General features: G+C 44.7%; 1 protein-coding gene across 2 annotated transcripts in view; it reads right to left on the bottom strand.

Moving 5' to 3' along the window:
• Positions 1-708: 708 nt before the first annotated feature.
• The window catches only part of PPP1R1B (protein phosphatase 1 regulatory inhibitor subunit 1B), a 38,056-nt gene continuing 15,562 nt past the window's right edge, over positions 709-23,202 (bottom strand). For both annotated transcript variants that reach the window (XM_083147192.1, XM_083147193.1), the window contains exons 2-7: positions 18,376-18,436; positions 13,506-13,528; positions 5,456-5,531; positions 4,391-4,582; positions 4,201-4,299; positions 709-955 (exon numbers count right to left, since the gene is read on the bottom strand). In XM_083147192.1, coding sequence (XP_083003318.1) covers positions 912-955; positions 4,201-4,299; positions 4,391-4,582; positions 5,456-5,531; positions 13,506-13,528; positions 18,376-18,436 — 495 coding nt within the window. In that variant the 3' untranslated portion in view covers positions 709-911. The remainder of the gene's footprint in view (positions 956-4,200; positions 4,300-4,390; positions 4,583-5,455; positions 5,532-13,505; positions 13,529-18,375; positions 18,437-23,202) is intronic.

The raw sequence follows: 23,202 nt of genomic DNA, 5'->3' as shown, positions 1-23,202 counted from the left end.
GGTCCTTTGGTCTCAGGGTCTAGATTTCAGTGGACTTTAATTCAAACAACAGAAAAGTGGACAATCCGTTTTAATTTGTCAGACATCTACATTTTATTTTCAACACTACTACAAATCCAGCAAGTTTGGACCTCCTCTCTAGCCTCTGTCACCTTTCATTCACATTTTACTTCAGCTCTTGTAATGTTGCACGTTCAAGTGTCATTCATCCCCATTTTTGTAGACTTAAAATGGAAACCTCTGGTATCTGAGTATTTACAGTATGTAAATGGAGGCAATTTCACCAAGGCTTTGTTCAAAACACACAGAAATGGGGCTAGGAAACTGTATTTCATGCTCACTTTAAGTAAAGGTACCAGGAAACCTCACTATTCATTGTGTGTTGTTAAATGTCACTGTGGAATTTTAAACGTAAAAGAACATCCAGAAGTGACTTACAGTATCTGAGATAATGTCCAATGGATATATGAGGTGGATGTTATTCCTTCTAATCCACAGTTTCTACATTTGTACTGTACGGACAAAAAATCCATATTATATTATTTACGTCATGTTAATGTTGCCTTGCTAGTTTTGATAACACTATTCGGTTTACTCTATTTGGATTCAAATAAATCTGTATATTAATGATATATAGTTACACACATTTACAGTTCTGCTATGCATTACATTTCCTGTGCTCACACATGCACATACACATCGAATAGATACAATTCTATAGTTCGGTTTATTGGTTAGCAAAAGCAGGATATATATTATATAAATATACAAGAATGTTTGCTCTCTGCAGCAGGATAACAGACTATGAGATGGCTGATGTGGAGTAGGGGGTCACACTAATTTGGGGTACAGCAGTTTGGTTCCAGTTTGTAGGGGGATAAGCAGACTTCCATGGCTGCAACTTGTAGATATCATGGATGTTCTACAGAGTCAGGTTGCTGTTCACACAGCGCATCTGTAACAGAGAAATGAGGGTCTGTCAGTTTTCTAGTGCACCATAAACACCTTTCTATTTATAATTCCTGTCACAAATGTATGGCATTCTTACCTGAAACACCAACCATTTTGTAAGATTCCCAGACACTATACTCTTTATATAAACAGCAAGTCTAACTTAGTGGTTCCAGAACTGGGTGCTATGGCAGCGGTGAAACTGGTTGGTGGTCCAGTACCAAATTAAATTAATTATGGTAACTGTATGGTCGACTGTGTTGACATTCAAGACAAAAAAAATGAAAAACACGTCGACCTTTTGACTGTGGACCTTGCCCATTGCAACCTAATGCTTGTGTCAACCTAATGACCCTGTTGACCTAATCCCATGTCGGCCTTTTCAGGTGTCGCCCTAAGCCCATGTCGACCTTCAGTGGTCAACCTTAGTTGTATTGACCTTATGACCCATACCCCTTTTAACTGAATGTGGGACAAAAAAACAAAACCCAGATATTAATGCCAGCAGTACAAATCTGCAGCAAACTGCACAATCAAATGTCATATGAAAAAAAACACCAACATTGCACAACCTGGCAAAAGAAAGTTATAACATTTAGTGTTATTCCTACAGCCCTGAGCTGCATGAACCTCTTAGAATAAAGTCCACAACTATGGTCAAAGGATGAATAGCTGGAAAGACAGCATGCCTCCCAACTGTCACAATTTTCAAAGGACAGTCCAATTTTTTGGGCATTCTCCCACTGTCCCACCCAAGGCCGCAATGTCCCATAGTGGGAAGGGGCATTTGAGAGCCCCCCTGCCACTCGTTATGGAAAATGGTAGTTGTGGCTCATGATTGTGTCATTCCCGTAAAGCCACTCCCCCTTTTCAGAAAAAGCTGTGCCGAGGAGTCCCGATTGGGACATCCATAAAGTTGGGAGGTATGGGACTGATCCAATTCTTAGGTATAATGGTGACCATGTGTCACCATTATACCTAATGGTGTCTTGCAAACATAAACATTATTTATTACATTCATTAATTACTTCTACAGATGTATGTTTCTAAGGTGGAGACTTGTGAAACTTTCGAAAGATAAACAGAGGAGAAGTTGCTATAAGCAACGAATCCGATACTAGCTGTCCTTTTATAGTCTGCACTAGATAAATGATAGCTAGAATCTTACTGGTTGATATTGGTAACTTCTCCATGTGTTTGCTTTAGAAGGCAAGCGGCGGGGAGCTCCGTAGAAAGGGGACGCGCGTGCGTGCGTCTCGTCCCCTTCCAGCGGCTGGAGGTTGGAAATCCGTTCGCTAGACCCCTGCTGGCTGACAGTGGCTACATCTGTAGGTCGACACAAGCTTATGCTGACATATACATGGTCAACAGGAATAAGGGCTACAAGACTTTTTCCATTTTTTTTAAAGGTGGTTTTTCATACTTTACAATCCAAGTGGGCATAGAGTGGGAATATTTTAGTGTGCCTGAAGTATGGCAAGCCATGCAAGGGGGCACGGTACACTTACACAGTGTCCATGTCAATATATGTCGCCATAGACCTAAAAATGTGAAAACCTTATGTCGGCTTGTCTCAACCTTTTTTCAATGTCGACATTAGTGACTCGACCTAGACATTGTCTACCATTTATACTGTAACCCTGTCAGATACATACAACCTGACCATTTCTGATTAGGACACATCTGTGGCCGCTTGCTTACTAGCTAATGCTTATCTGCCCACATATACTGAATATCCATCATTCTGCATGTGGAATGATGAGTCTCTGAATTTGTACAATGAAGCAGTCACAGGAGTATACAGACTCAGTCACACACAATGGGGGTGATTCAGACCTGAGCACACAGACGCAAATTTGCAGCGGCCAGCGTTCAGGTAGATGCCATCCCACTAGAGGCGGCGTATGTATGTGTACGGCTGCATATCTATTCGCAGCCATGCAAATATCTTCAAAACCATTCACAAGCTGCTCACCATCAAATGATTTTTCCACTAAGCACCAGGACTCGCAGGCTCAAAGTAGCCAAAGACTTATCCGGCCTGTTGCTGATGCCACACATCCTCCCCTAACACCTCTGTTTTCCCTGACATTCCCAGCATTCTTTTTGGCACGCCTAGCGTTTTTCTTGTCCCTCCCATGAATCGGCCGGTTACCACCCTCAGACGCCTACTTCCCGTCAATCAACTTGCAAATGGGCAACGATTAAAAAAAAATTAGCAGGACTTCATTCCAGGAAGGCCTTGCACATGAGAACTATGAGCTGTACTCATGGCACAGTCTATCGGTAATCGGCCGCCGTACCAATTCATGTATGTGTGATCAGGTCTGAATTACCCCAATATACCAAAGTGTTATATTCCGAATTAATCTGCATTATTCTGGTGCCAGTAAATAATATAAACTTGGTACTAGCAGAGTTGCAAATGACCTGTCAACTCACGCACACCAGGCATCTCATGCTGAGTGGTGTATTGAGGCTAGATGTAGAGCTGTATTTCATATGTAAAGCTTTATGTGGAGATGAGCCAATAGTTTCCGCATTATCCAGAAACACTGGTGGTTTTACTTCACCAAATGCTACCTGTAGTACAGCATGTGTAATTGTTCCCTGGCATATATCGATCCTGGGACCAATGTTTTGGCTCTGCACATGCGTGAATGTGAAATTCACATTCGCAAAGCTTTTGCAAAGGGGGGGGGGGGGGGGGGGCAGGATGGAGGCGGTTGGGGGATGGGTTTTCTGGGCATTCCCACAAAAATGGAGGGTGTGCCCAGCAAATGATGTCAGCGCCCACCACGTTCTCCGCAATGTTCTTCGTAGATAATAGTCAGGGTTAAAAAATGTTTGCCCCATACGCTCACATGCAAATATATGTGTACATGAAACATCCTTTTGCATTGCATCAAGGGTGTACAGTACACATGTGGGGGGGGGGGGCATTTGCTTGCCCGGTGGGCAGCATTAAAGGGCTTGCTAAGCATTGAATCTTCACTGCATAGCGAACCTTACTGAATTAGGCCCTTTGGCTGTAGGCTGCCCAGCTGGGTATGCGGTCCCTGTGTCGACAATCTCTAGGTCAACAGTCACTAGGTCAACCACTAATATAAAGGAGTTCATAATATTTTCCTTTAATATATGTAGTATTCACAAAATTACATGTTTTATTTTTCAACTCAAGCTCCCTTTTCCATCCGTTTCCATACTCCATAATATATATCCATACAAGTGTTTATTAGGAAACTGTACCTGTCTGCTTATTGTATGTTTCCATGTTTTCTGCTCTGTCGTCCAGCAAAGTGTGGTTCAGAAGGGTCTCTAGATTGCTGCCAGGAAGGTCCTCATCACCTGGTACAATTGTAAAGATAATTCTTGAGTAACTGATAGAATAATTACATACCCAGTAACAAGGAATAACAGGAATAATTCTACTTTTTACCTTCCCCACCGCAGGCCAGACAATCCGCTGACTCTGTAGATGCCTTTATGTTGGGCTCCTCCATCCTATTTTCCACTGTTCTCTCTTCAAGGTCATCATCATCATCATCCTCCTCCTCCTCATCATCATCATCATCACTGTCGCCAAGAGAGCCAAGGGACTGCATATGTGCCTGGACCATGCGCTGGACAGCTGCAAATAACACACTAAAATTTAGCTTAATGACATTGACAAAAAGACATTGTAGGATTTCTATGGAAAACACAAAATCACCATGGTCAATGCGACACATGATAGTTCACATGGGGAATTATTCAACTGGGAGTTGCATTGGCTCCTCAAGAAATCACATAGGCGCATGACCTCTGATCAGGCCTATAGTAATTCATTCTTACGTACAGGCTAGGGTGGTCAATCCTAGGATGAGGAGGATCGCGGGATTTGGCCCCAAAATATTCAGAGTTTCAATCCTGGGATTGGAGTATCCAATCCCGGGATTAGACTACGCATGTGCATTCTAATGCCGGGCAGCATCTGAGCACCTGCTCAGACGCTGCTCCCGATCCAGCATTCAGCCTGCGCAGCGTTAGAGTAAGATGTCATGCTGTGCAGGCCTCACTGTCACACTCGCACATCTCTGCTTTCCTCCCAGCCGCACACTGCTGCTCTCCTTACCAGGCACCCCCTCACCGCTGCTGTCCACCCCGCTCCTCGCCACCCGACAGTGTAAGTAAATGTGCGGGCAGCTGGTGTGGGTGGACGGGCGCTTTTTTAAAATTAGGAACGCCAATCCAGGGATTGAGCATTTTTCAATCCTGGGATTGAAAAAATGCCCCGGGATTGGCATCTCTAGTACAGGCATTGTCCTATACTGTGTTATTCTTAGAACCAAACCACAATCAGTCAACAGCGAGGTGCCTACTTACAGCTCATACAGTACATACATATTTATATTCTAGTAGGAGTTCCAGTAAAACATGTATATGTCTTTCCTCTGTGATCCTATTAGCTCCTCAAATACTAACATAGTAGATATTAAAAGAAACACATGAGAGTCCACCTCACCTTTAATTGATGGAGGGATATAGGCACATGGATTGGGTCTTTTTGCCATTAGTTGTTGAGCATCACCTGATAGCTTCTAGGTGAAAAAAGATGTTTGGAAGACAATTTAGACTCTATACTATAAGAACATAGGGCCGAACAGTCACATTTTGTCAATTTGTGATTAAATTGTGAATGGATCGCTAAGATCCATTCACAATTTCAAAGAGAAAAGAAACCCCACTAAGCCAGGTCCAGTCTGCAGTGTGATTTGGGTTTCAAGACCCTCGGTTTCAGAAGAGACCACCAGGAATTTTAGTGGAAAGGTCTCAAACTTAATGGGTGCAACCAGCCATAGGGAATAGCTAGTGTTGCCAACCACCATAGAAGCACTTGGCTAACCATTAGAGAGGACATGCAATGAAAATGGGCACTTTATAAAGAAGGGAATGGGGTGTGTCAGGACCACCTACTTTGACTGTCAGGAGAGCTAATATTGGTATAGCTTCCATAAAATTTAACCAAGTACCCAAGGTCATCAATGATCCTCCTTCACTCAGTAAGCAACTTACTCCTATAGGAGGATTGGGGCAGTGGGGCTACTGGGAATTTCCCCCTGTATACCTGTAGGCTAGTCCTCCCTAGTCTGTACATGCAAGACGAGTAAGTATGTTGTTAACCATGCACAAGAGAAAGCATCATTAACGGTATTGCATGTACACACTAGACAAGATAGTAAAATATATCGCTCAACAGGGACCTTCTGTGCGATATATTTTACTATCTTGTCTAGTGTATATATAGCTTAAGTGTATTTGAATTTTTCAGCATAAGCGATAAACATAATTCTGCTTCCTGTGCCATAGACTGTATATCAGTGCATGACTACAAAATTATGAAAGACATTGATTACTGAATACTTGATTGGAGTATAATAAAAAAATAAAAACATTTATTTTTAGACATTTTACTAACCTTATTGAATGCAGCAAGGGAGGCTCAAGCAAAGGATATATAAAAATGGTTCAATACATTATCCATTTAAAGACTGAAGTGTTTCTGCACTGTCTCAAAATCTAAGAACTCAAATAACTTTCCAATGACGCATCCCCGCTGACATCAGCAGTATGGCTCAGCAGTGCTGTTACGTTGTGCTTTAGCCTCTCTGAAATAATAAAACTTTTGCACTTCGTTTGATGTACCACTGCTGAGGGTCACCCAGGGTAGAGGAGGTGACCTGTTCTATTTGATTCTTAGAGACAGCCAGCAGTGCTTGGAGGTTGGACTGATGGGAACAAGTTAAGTAATCGCTGATGCATTTTCCCTTTGCACACCAGACTTTCTGGAAGTAGCCCTATAGTATATCACTGTAGAAAAATTATGGAGGTTACAATGACTTCTAAGAGAAAAAACTAACAATTAAAGGGGTATACAAACCGGCAATCCATCTGTCCTAATGTCTCGACAGTCGGAATTCTGGGCCGTTTACATCCAATCCAACAGTAAATCGACAGTCGGAATTTGAATGAATTCAAACACTTTCAAAAAGTGTTTGAAAGTTGACAAAAGTTTTGGATTGACAAAAAAAACACTGTGAATTCAACAATCCGCATCTGTTTCCAATAAAACAGATCTGACTTTAACCCCTTCCTGACATTTGACGTACATTTACGTCATGGTCGGGATGTACTTCCCGACGCATGGCATAAATGTACGTCATGCATTTAAAGTGTCACCGCGTCTATAGACGCGGTGACAGAGGGGAGATGGCTGCTGTCCCTGACAGCAGACATCTTCCCTCATTGCCCAGGGGGGGCAGCGATGCCCCCCCCCATCGGCGATCGCTGCGATTGGCTGTTCAAATGTGAACAGCCAATTGCAGCGTTTTCTGTGTTCTGTGTATAATTTTGTCTCTGCTGCCCCCTAGTGTCCAAAAAAATTTAAAGGAGGTTGAAATAATGATGGCAACATAAAGTAGACATATGGTCTTTGTTAGTTATTAACTATTTTGAGTGGTATGATTATTTGTCTCACAAGCAGAAAATTTAACATTTTGCAAATCGCAAAATTTTCCATTTTTTTACGACATTTTGGTATTTTTCACAAATAAACACAGACTGTATCGACCAAAATTTACCACTAACTTAAAGTACAATGTGTTACGAGAAAACAATCTCAAAATCACTGGGATGAGTAAAAGCAATAAAAAGTTATCCCCACATAAAGTGATACATGTCAGATTTGAAAAAAAGGGCTCTGTCAGGAAGGCAAAAACAGGCTGCGGCGGTAAGGGGTTAACAAAACTCGGTTCTGACTACCTTTGGTAATGGCAGCATTGAATTGGTGAGTGCAGAAGCCCTACTGATATTTATTTATTTATTTATTTACAGTTTCTTATATAGCGCAGCAGATTCCGTTGCGCTTTACAATAGTAGACAGTGATAAGACAAACTGGGTAAACAGACAGACTCGGAGGTAGGAGGGCCCTGCTGCAAGCTTACAATCTATAGGGATATAGGGGGGAAACATAAGGACAGGCACCAGTAATAGCATAGCAGTTACAAGTCCAGAAGGGATGCTATATAATACATAAGTGCCTCGGAGGGTTATGCATGTAGAACTTAAATATGATAGGCTTGCCTGAAGAGGTGAGTTTTCAGGGAACGCTTGAAAGTTTGGAGACTGGTGGAGAGTCTTAATGTGCGTGGAAGGGCATTCCATAGGATGGGAGCAGCCCGATAAAAGTCCTGTAATAATGAATGGGAGCTAGTGATCCGTGCAGAAGAGAGACGCAGATCTTGTGTAGAGCGTAGTGGTCGAGATGGGAGATATTTTGTGATAAGTGCAGAGATATATGCTGGTGCAGTATGGTTAATAGCTTTATAAGCAAGTAGAAGTGTTTTATATTGAATACGGTAATATACAGGCAACCAATGGAGGGACTGGCAGAGCGGATCAGCAGACGATGAGCGTCTTGCAAGGAAGATCAGCCTAGCAGCAGCATTTAAAATTGATTGCAGTGGTGAGAGTCTGTTCTTGGGAAGACCAGTTAGGAGACTATTGCAATAATCAATGCGGGATATAATGAGTGCATGGATAAGAGATTTGGTAGTGTCTTGTGTGAGATAGGGTCGAATTTTGGATATGTTTTTTAGATGCATGTAACATGATTTGGAGACAGATTGAATGTGGGGAAGAAAGGACAGTTCAGAGTCGAGGATGACCCCCAAGCAACGAGCTTGTGGGGTAGGGTAGATTATCGAGTTGTCAACAGCGATGGAGATGTCAGGATGGTAACTGTTCTTATTTGGCGGGAATATAAGTAATTCCGTTTTGGAAATATTGAGTTTGAGTTGGCGACAAGACATCCAAGATGAGATGGCAGAGAGACAATCAGAAACTCGACCCAAAACCACTGGTGACAACTCTGGGGTTGATAGATAGATTTGAGTATCATCAGCATACAAGTGATACTGAAATCCGAAAGAGCTGATTAGTTTGCCAAGAGAGGAGGTATAGATTGAGAAGAGCAGAGGACCTAAGACTGAACCTTGCGGAACTCCGACTAACAGAGGTAATGAAGAGGAAGTAGAGTTAGAGAAGCGAACACTGAAAGAGCGATCAGATAGGTAAGATGTGAACCAGGAAAGGGCTGTATCATTAAGACCAAGGGAGTGTAGTGTTTGTAAGAGAAGAGAGTGATCGACGGTGTCAAAGGCAGCAGAAAGATCAAGAAGAATAAGTAGTGAGTAATGGCCTTTAGACTTAGCCGTTACCAGATCATTCACCACTTTAGTCAGTGCTGTCTCAGTGGAGTGTTGAGAGCGAAAACCTGACTGAAGTGGGTCTAATAGGGTGTTAGAGTTAAGAAAGTTTGTGAGGCGAGAGTAGACAAGTCTCTCCAGTAGCTTGGAGAGGCATGGGAGCTGAGATATAGGACGATAGTTAGAGAGAGAGTTAGGGTCAGAATTCTGTTTTTTTAGAATAGGAGTTATCACTGCATGTTTGAGCAGAGAAGGAAAAGTACCAGTAGTAAGAGAGAGATTACAGATTTTAGTTAAGGTTGGAATAATCACAGGAGATATATTTTTAATGACTTGCGCAGGTATAGGATCGAGAGGAGAGGTAGTAGAGTAAGAGGATAAGAAGAGTGCGGATACTTCCTTTTCATTTGTGGGCTCAAATGAAGAGAAAGTGCCAGAGGGTTCAGGTGGGAAAGAAAGAGGGTTAGAGGTTGTGGAAGAGCATACCATTTCATCTCGGATGTTATCAATCTTGTCCTTAAAGTAGGAGGCAAGTTCTTGTGCACTGATGGTAGCCGGTGGCACTTGTAGGCTGTGGGCCCAGGTAAGAAAAATATAATTTGGGCCCCGCTCCTCCACTCCAACCCAAGATCACAATATGCAAGACGGCAGTGGGTGACGGGAAAGAGTGACGGGCAGTAGTGGGCCTCTTAGTCCTCAGGGGCTGGTACACTGCACCTGCTGCACCAATGGTAGTTCCACCTCTGGAGACCTCTGAGGCATACATAATGTCATTGCACAGTGATATTACTAGCTCTTTTATAAATATTGGACTTGTCCACAAAATGTTTGCCTCCAGTAGATGTGTCCACTTTGGCTCTTTTAAATCTATTTAGATTAATCCCTGTGGACTCATTTTAAGGACTTGTCCATCCATCCTCATAATTCAATGTCACGCTATACTAGCGGTGACCAACCCATGGTTCTTGAGCAACATGCCTACTTTGATGTGATGCGGCTCCATCGCTGCTCCCACTCCCGCCACTGACAGGCAGCCTCCTCTGTCAGTCGCACAGCTGTTCAGAGGAGGGTTCAATGTCTGGGAGGTAAGGGGCATGCTCTGCTCTGTGAACATCATATTGGCTCTTTAGGTTGACTACTGATATTTTTTGGCTCTATGACTGGTTAGCCACACATGCGCTATACCCTTATAATTGCAACAGGTAACTCCTGAACAAGACAGCATGAAGGATAATGGAGTCTGACTGTTGCAGTCAGAGTATCCACTTACTGCTACAGAGAGTTACCTTCAAGTAATATAAACTGTGTTGGCTCTTACTGCAAATGTCATCTAACTTTAACCAAGTAGTGCTAGCCTATATTGTCATTACCCGGTGTCTATTGAAATATTAATTGAAAACAAGAATGTATACATTATACTTTATAATGATCATGTTGTACTATATAATGATGCAAAGTATCTGTGTATACCTATAATTAACTCACTGCACTGTATGATTGTATTAAGTATATCTTACCAGCCCTCCCCTCCTTCTACTACCAAATGCACTACCCCCAACGTACTACTTATTTTGTTAGCGCATCTATGTGAGTAAACATGGTAATCCTAAAGAAGGGCATTTGCTAATGTTCAGTAACTAATTGCCCATGTTACTGCAACTGGAAGAGAGTTCAGCAGCTTATCCATTACATTGTACCCATTATCCATACAGTAAGAAGGGAATTTGCAGGTACTGTAAGTAGTAGTAGTTTGTTTATTGATAAGGTGCCACAAAGTTTCCACAGCGCCATACATAGCAAACATAAAAACAAATTACAAGGTAACGTACAGGGTGTACAGTATGAATAGGGGTATAGCTGGTAGAACTAAAATCAGCATCAGTTCTGAAGTAGGTGTGGAAATTGTTGAGGAGACTGAAGATAAAGTAGAGGAAGGGAAGAACGGCAGGAGCGCTGGTGAGGTAAAAAGGTAGGGAGAGTAAGTGAGGAAGGAGGACCCTACTCATAAGAGTTAACAGACTAAAAGGAGGTGGGTGGACGAACGAAAAACAATAGGATAAGTAGGAACGGATGGAGGTGTAGGGTAGGCAGGATAGGAGGAGCGAGGGATAGGCTAGTCGGAAGAAGTGGGTTTTGAGGGAGCGCTTGAAGGAGGTAAGGGAATCGGAAACCTGATGGGTGGCGGGAGGTTGTTCCAGTGCAGGGGGGCAGCGCAAGAGAAGTCTTGGACATGTGAGTGGGAGGAGGTGATTAGGTGAGAGGTCAGGCGGCGGTACAGCAGTATGATGTTTGCTCTATCTAGCCCAGGGGTAGCCAAATCCAGTCCTCTACCAACAGCTCATGCTTCCCAGACCACTTGGCTGGTGCACAGGTTTAGTCGTTGCTCACAGGGGTGGATTTAGAGGTGAGGGCGCCCCTAGGCACAACAATAACGGCCATAGCCAATTTAATGGATTGACAATTTAAATTTTTTATTATGTATACATATTTTACTAAGTAGAACAGTTTACTGCAGTGTCTGCATGTCCTATCCATTTACACTCTACTGAAGTTGGAATGTGGTACAGTACAGTGGAAATTTTTCAGTTACTGGTACATTGCAGGCTGACAGTACTATCACAAACATCAGAGTGCCGCCCCCAAACATGTGCCTCCCTTTACCTCTGCAATTTTCTGCAAATTTGTGATTGATAACAGACTTCCACTGAATCTCTCAACAGTAACAAAGAACACAGTGCACTATTGAAACTCTGCGTCCTCAGCCACTGCCACCCCCACACAGTTCATCAGGTGGCCTTGCTGCGTTCAGTGCGATTTTTTGAGCAGAACATTCTCTACTTTAAATAAACTCTTTTGTTCAGTTCTCTGAATTTCACCATCCCCCCCCCCCCCTTTCATCACAAATTCCATTACGTATATTTCACCCCATGAGGTGGGGAGGGAGGGCAGAAGTGCAGTCTATGAGAAAGAGGGCAGGCGGTGATTTACCTGTTGCTTATTCAGCCAAAGACAACTAAACTCAATTCAAACCCATTCACTGCCAGATTCTACGACAAAAAGGTGGTTAAATACAGAACTTATTGTTAATGCCGGTGTTCTGACAGCAGTGATTGTACTCTAAGGGGTCAATTTAGAATCTGATTGGTTGCTATGGGCAACATCCCATCTTAAATAGAACTCCCATCTTAGCAAATTTACCCCTATTGTCCCCCATCCCCTAAGGCGAGGTATTGCATGCGGTACCCCGCCAAGTCACCCGGCAGCTCCCGGGGGGGCAGGATCGCACACAATGCATTATATGTGGCCCTTTTGCACACAATTGGACGTATTCAATGCGGCTGGCGAGGGGTTTAAATGGCGGGGATTGTCGAAAACAAGCGATCCTCACCGTTTAACCCCTGCACTGGCCACTCACCGAATTCAACGTTCCGGGGGAATCCTCGCTGTCAGAGGAAGGCGAGGATTCCACCAAACAGCGAGGCTTGCGGCTAATGCAGTACGGATGGTGTAATGGTTAGCATTACTGCCTCACAGCGCTGAGGTCATGGGTTCGATTCCCACCATGGCTCTAACTGTGCAAAGTTTGTATATTCTCCCAGTATTTGCGTGGGTTTCCTCCGGGTACTCCGGTTTCCTCCCACAATCCAAAAATATACTGGTAGGTTAACAAATTAACCTTAGAATGTCTGAGTGTGTATGTACATGTGTTAGGGAACATAGATTGTAAGCTCCACGGGGGCAGGGGCTGATGTGAATGTTCAACTATACTCTGTAAAGCGCTGCGGAATATGTGTGCGCTATATAAGAAACTGTTAATAAATAATAAATACGTTTAGCGAGCCTCGCTGTTTTAGCAGCTGCACTCACCGTTTCCCCTTTGCTTCAAAAACCTAGCGAGGGGGAAACGGCGTGTACAGGGGGTCAGTAGAATACTGACCCTGTGAGCTGTGACAGTGAGCAGTGAGCACTGCTTGCTGTCACAGCTCGCAAAAACCATTGATTACAATGTATCGGATGTGATCCTAGCAGGGGCTACAGGCTGCGACAAATTTTTATGGCAACCCGTAGGATCTGCGACTGCAATACAAGGCGCACAGGAATGCGCCTCACATCACAATTGCAGGTAAATAACATTTTATGCGATCTGTCGCAGCAATCGCATAAAAAGTGCCCAAATTGCACTAGTGGATGGGGACCTTAAGAGAGGGCTGAAAAACTGACCGGGAAGCCAATAGAGGTCCCAAAGACATTTATACCTGCCCGAGTACATGACTGTAAGCAATGATAAATTGAGGTGAATTACTGACCTGATATAATGTGGGGTCGTCATCTGAAAAAATGAGGATGGAAAGATTAAAGGAAATAACAGAAAAGGACGGATGGGGTAGAGCGAGTGACAATGATACAGGAAATAGTCACATAAAATGCTGATGTTGGAGGAGATGATACTGCGTATCCCTAAAACCTCATATGGCAAATGCGTTACATCTGATGTACGGGATCAGATATGCACTGGGCAATACTGAGAGGTGACTATTCCTACACATGGAGTGACACCATGTAATGGGTGTGTTACAGGCACGTCACTGGTATGCTTACACTCACATTGGAGGCTATACTGTGCCAGGAAATCTGCACTTGCGTAGGACTAGTGGACATTTAGGGGTATGTATAAGGGATGCGGGCATTAGGTCGACCACTATTAGTCAACAGTCAAAAGGTTGACATAAAAAAAGTTGGCACACATTAAGTCGAGTCAAAAGGTCAACACAAGCAAAGGGACGCTGTAAAAGGGTCGACATGAGTTTTTCATGATTTTTTTTTTTAAACCGACATGTTCATACTTTATCATTACAGTGGGCATACAGGGAGAACAAAATAGTGTCCAAGATGACCCATGTCAACATAAACAGTGAAAAGGTCATGTTGACCGTTTCCCCATGTTGACCGTTTCACGTTGACCTTTGTCAACATTGTGATTGTGTCGACCTAATGCATGTCAACCTTTTTTCATGTGTCAACATTTTGACTGTCGACCAATAGTGGTCATCCTTTTGACTGTTGACCTAGACAATGTCGACCTAACAACCCATGTACAATTGTTATGTATTTATTAACCAATGCAACAAGCAGTATTATAGTATCTTAAGATGCTGGAAGTGGGAGTCCCAGTCCTTGCACATTCTGACGCACACTTGGGTACTCTTTACCTAGCACGGCGCCCGCGATGTCCATCGCGGTCATCGGGTGTAAAAAATCGCGGGCATCGCATGCACTACAGTAACGGGTGCGACGGGACCGACGCGATGCCCGCGATTTCCCATAGGGATCAATGTTAAATTTTTCAATGGACGCGATTTTTCAGTTCAATGTCTCAATGCCCGCGATTTTGCCATAGGAAACAATGTTAAATGGGCCACAGAGCCCAAATAGGCACCCTGAGCATTGAAATGTCCCCCACAATTGTTAACGACACCCCACGATCAACGCGAACCCGAAGCGTGGCGAGGGGCGGTGGTACGCGTCCTCCGACCTTTTCATACCCCCACTATCCACGTGGAGTTGAGAATAGAATAGTGTGGCGAGCCACCGAGCCCGAAGCATGGCGAGCGCACGCAGATACCTTCACAGGTAAACGCGTCCTTTCGCGGGCTTCACAGGTATCCGCGTCCCCTCGCGGGGCTCGCTGCGCTCGCCACGCTTCGGGCTCGGTGGCTCGCTGCGCTCGCCACACTATTCTATTCTCAACTCCACGCCGACGTGGATAGTGGGGGTATGAAAAGGTCGGAGGACGCGTACCGCCGCCCCTCACGGGCTCGCTGCGCTCGCCACGCTTCGGGTTCGCGTTGATCGTGGGGTGTCGTTAACAATTGTGGGGGACATTTCACTGCTAAGGGTGCCTATTTGGGCTCTGTGGCCCATTTAACATTGTTTCCTATGGCAAAATCGCGGGCATTGAGGCATTGAACTGAAAAATCGCGTCCATTGAAAAATGTAACATTGATCCCTATGGGTAATCGCGGGCATCGCGTCGGTCGCGTCGCACCCGTTACTGTAGTGCATGCGATGGCCGCGATGGGCGCCGTGCTAGGTAAAGAGTACCCACACTTGTAAACCAGGAGAATGGCTGATACTAGCATAAAGTCACAAGTATGTCTACAGCAGGGCTGTAACTAGATGTGTGCCAGCGGTGCCTTTCCCACAGCGTATTTGCACTGTGGGCGCATTAGCTGGCACACACCTTGTCGTCCCCCCCCCCGTCTCTCTTCGCTACAGCCAGTGATAGCACGTCTCACCTTTGCCCTGCTCTTTCATTCTCACCTCACCTCTGCCCTGCTGTCTCCATCTTCCCCTGACCTCTGCCCTGCTCTTCCCATACCTCTGCCTTGCTCTCTCCATTACCCCCTCACCTCTGCCCTGCTCTCTCCATACCTCTGCCTTGCTCTCTCCATTATCCCCTCACCTCTGCCCTGCTCTCCCCATACCTCTGCCTTGCTCTCTCCATTATCCCCTCACCTCTGCCCTGCTCTCCCCATTCCCATCTCACATCTTCCCTGCTCTCCCCATTCACCCTTCTGACCTGCTCTCCCCATTCTCCCCTCACATCTTCCCTCCTCTCCCCTTTCTCCCCTTACCTCTGCCTCACACCACCCAATCTCCCCTGACCTCTGGGCATAGGTGCCGATTTATGTTTTTGCTGGTGGGTGCTCAAGCCAAAATATAGAGGAGTGGCTTCATGGGGATACAGAATACACTCTTCCCGGCATACTATTTCCCAGGTGGCGGGTCTATCAATGTGGGTGCTGCAGCCGCAAATTAACAAGTTAATATGGCGGCCCAGCAGCGGGACTCTGGCCCGTGGGTGCTCATCAATTTCCGTGGGTGCTCAAGCCAAAATATAGAGGAGTGGCTTCATGGGGAAGGGGTGTGGCCACAAAATAATACCAATTTATATTACAGAGCACAGTTGTCTCCACAATCAAAATTATGGCAACAGAGTTCCACATACATAAATGCCCCCACAGTGCAGGTACATAAATTTTCCCACAGTGCAGGTACTCCGCGGACAGAATACACTCTTCCCGGCATACTATTTCCCAGGTGGCGGGTCCGTCAATGTGGGTGCTGCAGCCGCAAATTAACAAGTTAATATGGCGGTCCAGCAGCGGGACTCTGGCCCGTGGGTGCTCATCAATTTCCGTGGGTGCTCGGGCCCTTGAGCACCCACAGAATCGGCACCTATGCCTCTGGGCTGTTATTTCCCCACATATAAACTGCTCTCCACATTCTACCCTCTCCTCTGTACTGCTCTCCTCATTCTCCTCTTATCAGTGTTCTCCTTCTCCTCTCACCTCTCCCCTGCTTTTCCTATTCTCTCCTCCCACTGCACTGCTTTTACCCCCCTCCCTTATTTCTAAGCTACTCTCCCCATTCTCCCCTCACATCGGCACTGTTCTCCCCATTCTCTACTCACCTCTGCCCTACTCTCCCTATGCTGCACATACCTCTGCCCTGCTTTCCTCATTCTGCCCCTCACCACTGCACTGCTTTCCTCTACCCCCCCCCCCCCCCACACACACACACACACTTATTTCTGAGCTGCTCTCCCCATTCTCCTTTCATCTCTGGACTGCTTTTTCCACTCTCCATTAACCCCTGCCCTGCTCTCCTCCTACTCCCCTCACCTCTGCGATGCTCTCCTGATTCTTCCCTCACCTTCGCTTTTGTCATCCCATTCTCCCCTCACCTCTGCCCTGAGCCACCTATTCTCCCCCCTCCTTTGCTCCCCCAATTCTCCTCTCACCTTTGCCCTGCTCTCCTAACTCTTCCCTATCTTCTGCACTGCTTTCCCCATTCTACCCTCCCCTTTGCCCTGCTTTCTCCATTCTCTCCTCACCTCTGCCAGTCTCTCCTCACCTCTGCTCTCCCCATTCTCCCCTCTGTCCTGCTCTCCCCATTCTACCGTCACCTCTACTCTGTTCTCCACATTCTTACCTCCCTGCAGCATGGCCGGTACTTGTTTCCTAGCACAGCGCTCAATTTTTTCATCTTATGACATCTTATGCAATCGCATTGCATGCCATATAGCCACATACAATGATGCATGCGATGTGATGGTATATGGATTTTTTATTGTACAACCACCCTGATGGGTCCTTACAATGTTAAATGGCCCACCATACTCAACGCCACCCCCACGATCAACGGCAACCCGAAGCGCAGCGAGCCCGCGAGGGGCGGCGGTACGTGTCCTCCGACCTTTTCATACCCCCACTATCCACGTCATCGTGGAGTTGATCTTAGATAGTGTGGCGACCGCAGCGAGCCACTGAGCCCGAAGCGTGGCGAGCGGACACGGATTACTTTACATGTATTGCGCATCCCCTCGCGGGACTCGCTTCGTCCCCACGCTTCGGGCTCGTATTCCGCGTCCCCACACGGGGCTCGCCACACTATCTAAAATCAACTCGACGTGGATAGTAGGGGTATGAAAAGGTTGGAGGACGCGTACCGCCGCCCCTCGCGGGCTCGCTGCACTCGCCACGCTTCGGGTTTCCATTGATCCTGGGGGTGGCGTTGACTATGGGGGCCATTTCACATTGTAAGGACCCATCAGGGTGCTTGTACAATCAAAAATCGTATACAATCGCATTGTATGCCATTGTATGGCATACGATGCAATGCAATATTTTATTGTACAACATCGCGTCGCACCGCATCACATCGCATACCTAAGTATACCTTATTTAGTGTTATGGTACACGATGCGAGGGGCGCTGTGCTAGGAAACAAGTACCTCATGGCCTATTATTCTGTTAAAAACATTCTTTGACCTTCAGTTTCTCATTTGCATTGTAATATTTAAAAAGGATTATCGCATATTAAAACACTAAAGGCGTAGAAGTCATACCACGTTCCATTGTACTTTGTGGTCCTATGGAAATTAGGCCAATTTGATGACATCTGACGACACAGTTTGAACTCTGGAGTGTTTTTAATATATTTTTTGCAATCACTATATTCTGCACTGTGCACTATTTAAATCACTGGTTAACACTCAGTGAGTGGCAGCGCGGTGTGTGCACTGTATATATATATATATATATATATATATATATATATATATATATATATATATATATATATATATATATATATATATATATACATACTCACCTGGGGACTGAGGCTCAGCTACACGGAAAAGGGTGGCTGGAGTAGGTCTGCGTCTCCTGATCTGAAAATAGAAAGATATGATGACATGAGATTCTAATAACTCAACAGAGCTAATGGGTGTGGATCATTTGGTCTACAACAACTAGGTCAACAAGCATTGGGTCGACACCACTAGGTCGACATGGGTCTATGTCGACATGACAGTAGGTCGACAGTCAAAAGGTCGACATGGGGATTTTCATTGTTTTTTGACCCGAATGTTGACATAGTCGACATGGACACAGATTGAAGTGCACCGCATCCCCTCGAATAGCTTGCGATGCTTCGGACACGGGGCCTCGCTACGCTTGGCACAATATTTTATTCTTCCACCATGCCCTAGCGGATGGTAGGGCATGAAATACCGCCTGTCGGCTCAAAAAACAGTGAAAAACCCCATGTCGACCTTTTGACTGTTGACCTAGCCCATGTCGACCTAATGCTTGTGTCGACCTAATGGCATGTCGCCCTTGACCCATGTCGACCTTAACCCATGTTGACCTTGCTGCATGTCAACCTAGTGGTGTCGAGCCAATGCTTGTCGACCTAGTTCTTGTAGACCTAATGACCGTATCCCGAGCTAATACCTAATATTTGCCATATTCATTTCAACATTAGCTTCTTTTTACAAGTCATTTTATTATGGCAAGTCCACAATAAAAAAAGGGAATTATAATTTCCTTCAAAGAAGATTAGAAGGTGTAGACTTTGTATTTACACACTGAGCTGCATCTTGTTTATGTTCCTTGTATACTGTACATGAATTATCCACACCCAGTGCTGTGAGAAAAGACAACTGGCGCCGTAATATAGACAGCTGCATTACAATTACTATACAACTGCCCACAAAACATGACATGAATAATGCAGTCACTGCCACTCCTGTACACAATGGGTTAAGCCAATATGTATCTGTGTCAAGATGTTTTTACATTATTATATTAGTAGATGCATGTTACATATTAAGTTTCCAATGTAAGGAACACTAAGTCCTTTTATATGGTACAAAGCACAGCACTGTGCTTCTTATTATAGGTCTGAGAGGTCCTAATCATACAAAACCACTAAATCTACCAACATATCATGTAGAACAGTCAAATCTACCAACATATCATGTAGAACAGTCAAATGTAAAACACAGCAATGGCCATAAAAACTGCACCACTCACTGCGCTTAATCTCTGGAGAAAATATATACCCCAAAATCTATATGTGAAAATAATTTATTATTCAGATGCTTTGCACCTTTATTACAAAAAATTGATTGATAAGCATACTGCAATTCCGAACGCACACTGAACGCACATTTCAGTATGCCCTTCCTTTTACCACAGGCTACTAGTTTAAATGTCTCTTCCACATCACCGTGGTTTCATCATAGTGGACAAAGGTGTGAAAAATGTCTAAGGTGCTGGATTGAGCAGTGATCACAGGCTATGTATATACAGGCCTGTGTATATACATACTTGCCTACTTTTGAAAACTAGTTTCAGGGAGATTATAGTTGGTAGTAGAATTTTGCAAAGCTCCCCATTGAGGAGGCGTGTCATGCTCCACCCAGGGCGTGTCTAGTTCCATATATGGAGAACATGGTCCCTAGAAGCGTGGGTGTGTACTGCTACATCTGAAAGGAATCTTTCACCCAACGTCGGGATCCCGACTGTCAAAACTTTGACAGCCGGGTTCCCAACGGCCACCTGCTATTTTCCCTCGTGGGGGTCCACGACCCCCATAGAGGGAGAATAGAATAGGTGGCTCGCATAGCAAGCCACCGTGCCCGCAAGGGGCTTAGTTGCGCTCACCATGCTGGCTGTGTCTGGCCAGTCGGGATCCCGACGTTGGGATAATTAGTAAGATCTACTATACTACTATACAGTTAGTAAGATCTACTATACTTTAAATTATAGTTAGTAAGATCTACTATACAGCTAAATTGCTGGGAAATGGTGCTGATGAATCAATGTAAATATATCTGCCTCTCATTCCACTTTTTTCCAAAAAATGTAACCGTGTAATGTGGGCTAGGTGAAATGAGGGAGATTGGTAGACTAATGAGGGTGAGAGGGAAATTGCTGCTATTTCAGGGAGTCTCCTGCAGAATGCAGGAGGGTAGGCAATTACAGTATGTGTATATATGCAGCCACTAGGAGGGAGGTATTCCAGCCTCCAAAAGAAACACCCAAATTTTGTGGCGCTAAACCCATCAATTTTCATAAACAAACAATTGCACGGAAAAAAGTAGCAAAATAAAAAATATATACTCTCACACCACCCTGGGGTAATTGTGTAAATCAACATAAATATATCTAAGTGCATTAATTCATAAAATACAAAGCTTAATAAGTTGAAGCTCTATATGCAAATATACTCAGTATTTAGGGCTCACCACACGTAAATATCCACATGCACCCCCAAATTGAGATGGGGACAAGGGAGCGTTGTAAGATGTTAACAAGGTGGATATGTCGCTCCTTAGGTGTAGGTTTGGATATAAAATGTAACCGTCACAAATGGTAACTGTGATACTAGATGTGCACGATGTTGCCCTTGATTAGGTAGATGGTGTAAATGGCTGAGTAGTGTTATGTTCCATAGTGAAGGGAGATTTATTATTTATTTATTGACAGTTTCTTGTACAGCGCGGCATATTCTGTTGCACTTTACAATTGGAGACAACAGTGATTAAACAAACTGGGTAGAAACAAACCGACATAGAGGTGGGAGGGCCCTGCTCGCAAGCTTACAATCTATAGGGATAATAGGAGGGATACCTAAGGATAGAATTCGATAGCATGGCAATCTCACCAGATAAAAAGAAAGTCCTGATGGAATGCAATTATATATTAAAGCTATTAGAGGTTATGTGGGTATTCCCTGAATATAATAAGCTTGCCTGAACAGGTGAGTTTTCAGGGAACTCTTGAAAGTTTGGAGGCTAGAGGAGAGTCTTATGCCCCTTTCAGACCGCACAAATTAAACGGTATATTGCCGTTTCTTTACCGTTTCAAAACGGTAATATGTGCGGTCTGAAAGTCCAGAATGAATTTACAGTTTTAAAATAACCGGTATTTTAAAACAGTAAAAAAGCAGGGTCCTACACGTTTCAGACCCGTTTTTTTGGGCGGTCTGAACGGGTCTGAAACGGTACCCACTCAGCAGTGAGCACTATTGGTCCCCAGTGCCTGCATATTTAATGAGCCGGCCGCTAATTACATATGTGCATATGTAATTAGCCGCTAATTACATATGCACATATGTAATTAGCTGCTCATTACATATGCACACATGTAATGAGCAGTGGGATCATTAAATATGCACTGCTCTGGCTCAGGGGGGCCAGCGCATAGGGGACCTGGCTCAGAGGGGACCCCCCCCCCCAATGTGTTTAAGAAAACCCCCATGACCCGGTACCTCGTGCCTTACGATCCCGGCTGTCGGCTCCTGCTTATAAAAAAAAAGTGACTTTCGGAAAATGGCTGCCCCATAGGAAAGATTGTTTGAAAAAACTGTCTTTGGTATGGGGGCAGCCATTTTCCGAAAGTCACTTTTTTTATAAGCAGCAGGAGTAGCGTAATGAGTGTGGAGTGGATGAGATCTTGCACAGAGCGGAGAGGTCGGGTGGGGACATATTTTGAGTTAAGCAAAGAGATATAAGTCGGTGTAGTCAGAGTAATGGCTTTGCATGTAAGTAGAAGTATTTTATATTGAATGAGCGAGATGAAACAGAACCTTGTTGTATATTGGCTGTGATACCCCTGCTCTGTTAGCCCCCAGATATAGTCTCGCTGCCAGCACTGCTGGATCAGCTGCTGTAGTAATCAATAAATGCCATAGGTAGGCTCAGAAGCAGGGAGACAAAGGCAGCCAGAGTCCTTCATAGCACAACTATCCTTTTGACCCATTTCACCGGGCGGCTTTCCATAAATTGGCCTCCTTCAGGCCAGATATCCTCACAATGATACAAATAAAAACTGGCCTGGAGGAGGCCAATTTATTGTACGGTTCTAATAATTATACCCATTGTGCAAGATATCCAGGTGCTAACACATGGGAATGCCCAATGAGAAGCTGATTTCTGCTTTGTTTGAGGTTGATATAATTAGCTATCCCCTAGACGTGAGGCACCATCACAGAGAGCGGATACAGACTCAAGAGTGACAACTCCATTGTTCCAGACTCTTGGACAATAGGAAACGTCATAGAATTTGACTTATTCCACTCAAATCCCTCTTTTTACCGTAGAGGTTCTGTAGAGAAGTATCCGGGAGGGTAGGACACCTTGTCCAAGTCACCTTATACTGGCCACGTTAGGCAGACACGAGGCCTGTGGTTATTATTCAGGCCTGAGGCCTAAGGGTGAATAGGGGCGGGCACTAGGCCCAGTATTGTGGTTCCCACAGAGCACGTAGTTCCCCATGAGTGGTTGGGGTAATGGGTGGCCAAGCTGTGCCACTGTCACCTCTCTGGTCCCCAAGTTTGTGACAGGAACGTTTGCAGTGTGTACGAGCTGGCTAGCTCTAGGTAAGAAAGTGTAATAGGCAGCAGTTTAAACGGTGGTTTTGTTGCTTCTTCTTGCATTGTAATTGTGTATGTTGTTTTCCGTGCAGGGCATCCTTTGTTGTAGTACTGTTTGTGTCGCACCACACACATAGTCAGTTTGAGGGCTATGTGATATAGTTAATTAGTTGCGTGCCACACTAGTGAGTGTTGGCCCTGCACGGCATTCTTGTTGTTGATGCTTCTTTACAGGGACCTGGAAGGGACGTCACAGAGAAGGTGCAAGGTGCA

Source organism: Crinia signifera, chromosome 6 (assembly GCF_055691185.1).
Source record: "Crinia signifera chromosome 6, ASM5569118v1, whole genome shotgun sequence".
Lineage (NCBI taxonomy): Eukaryota > Metazoa > Chordata > Amphibia > Anura > Myobatrachidae > Crinia > Crinia signifera.
This window is presented reverse-complemented; position numbering and strand designations above follow the sequence as displayed.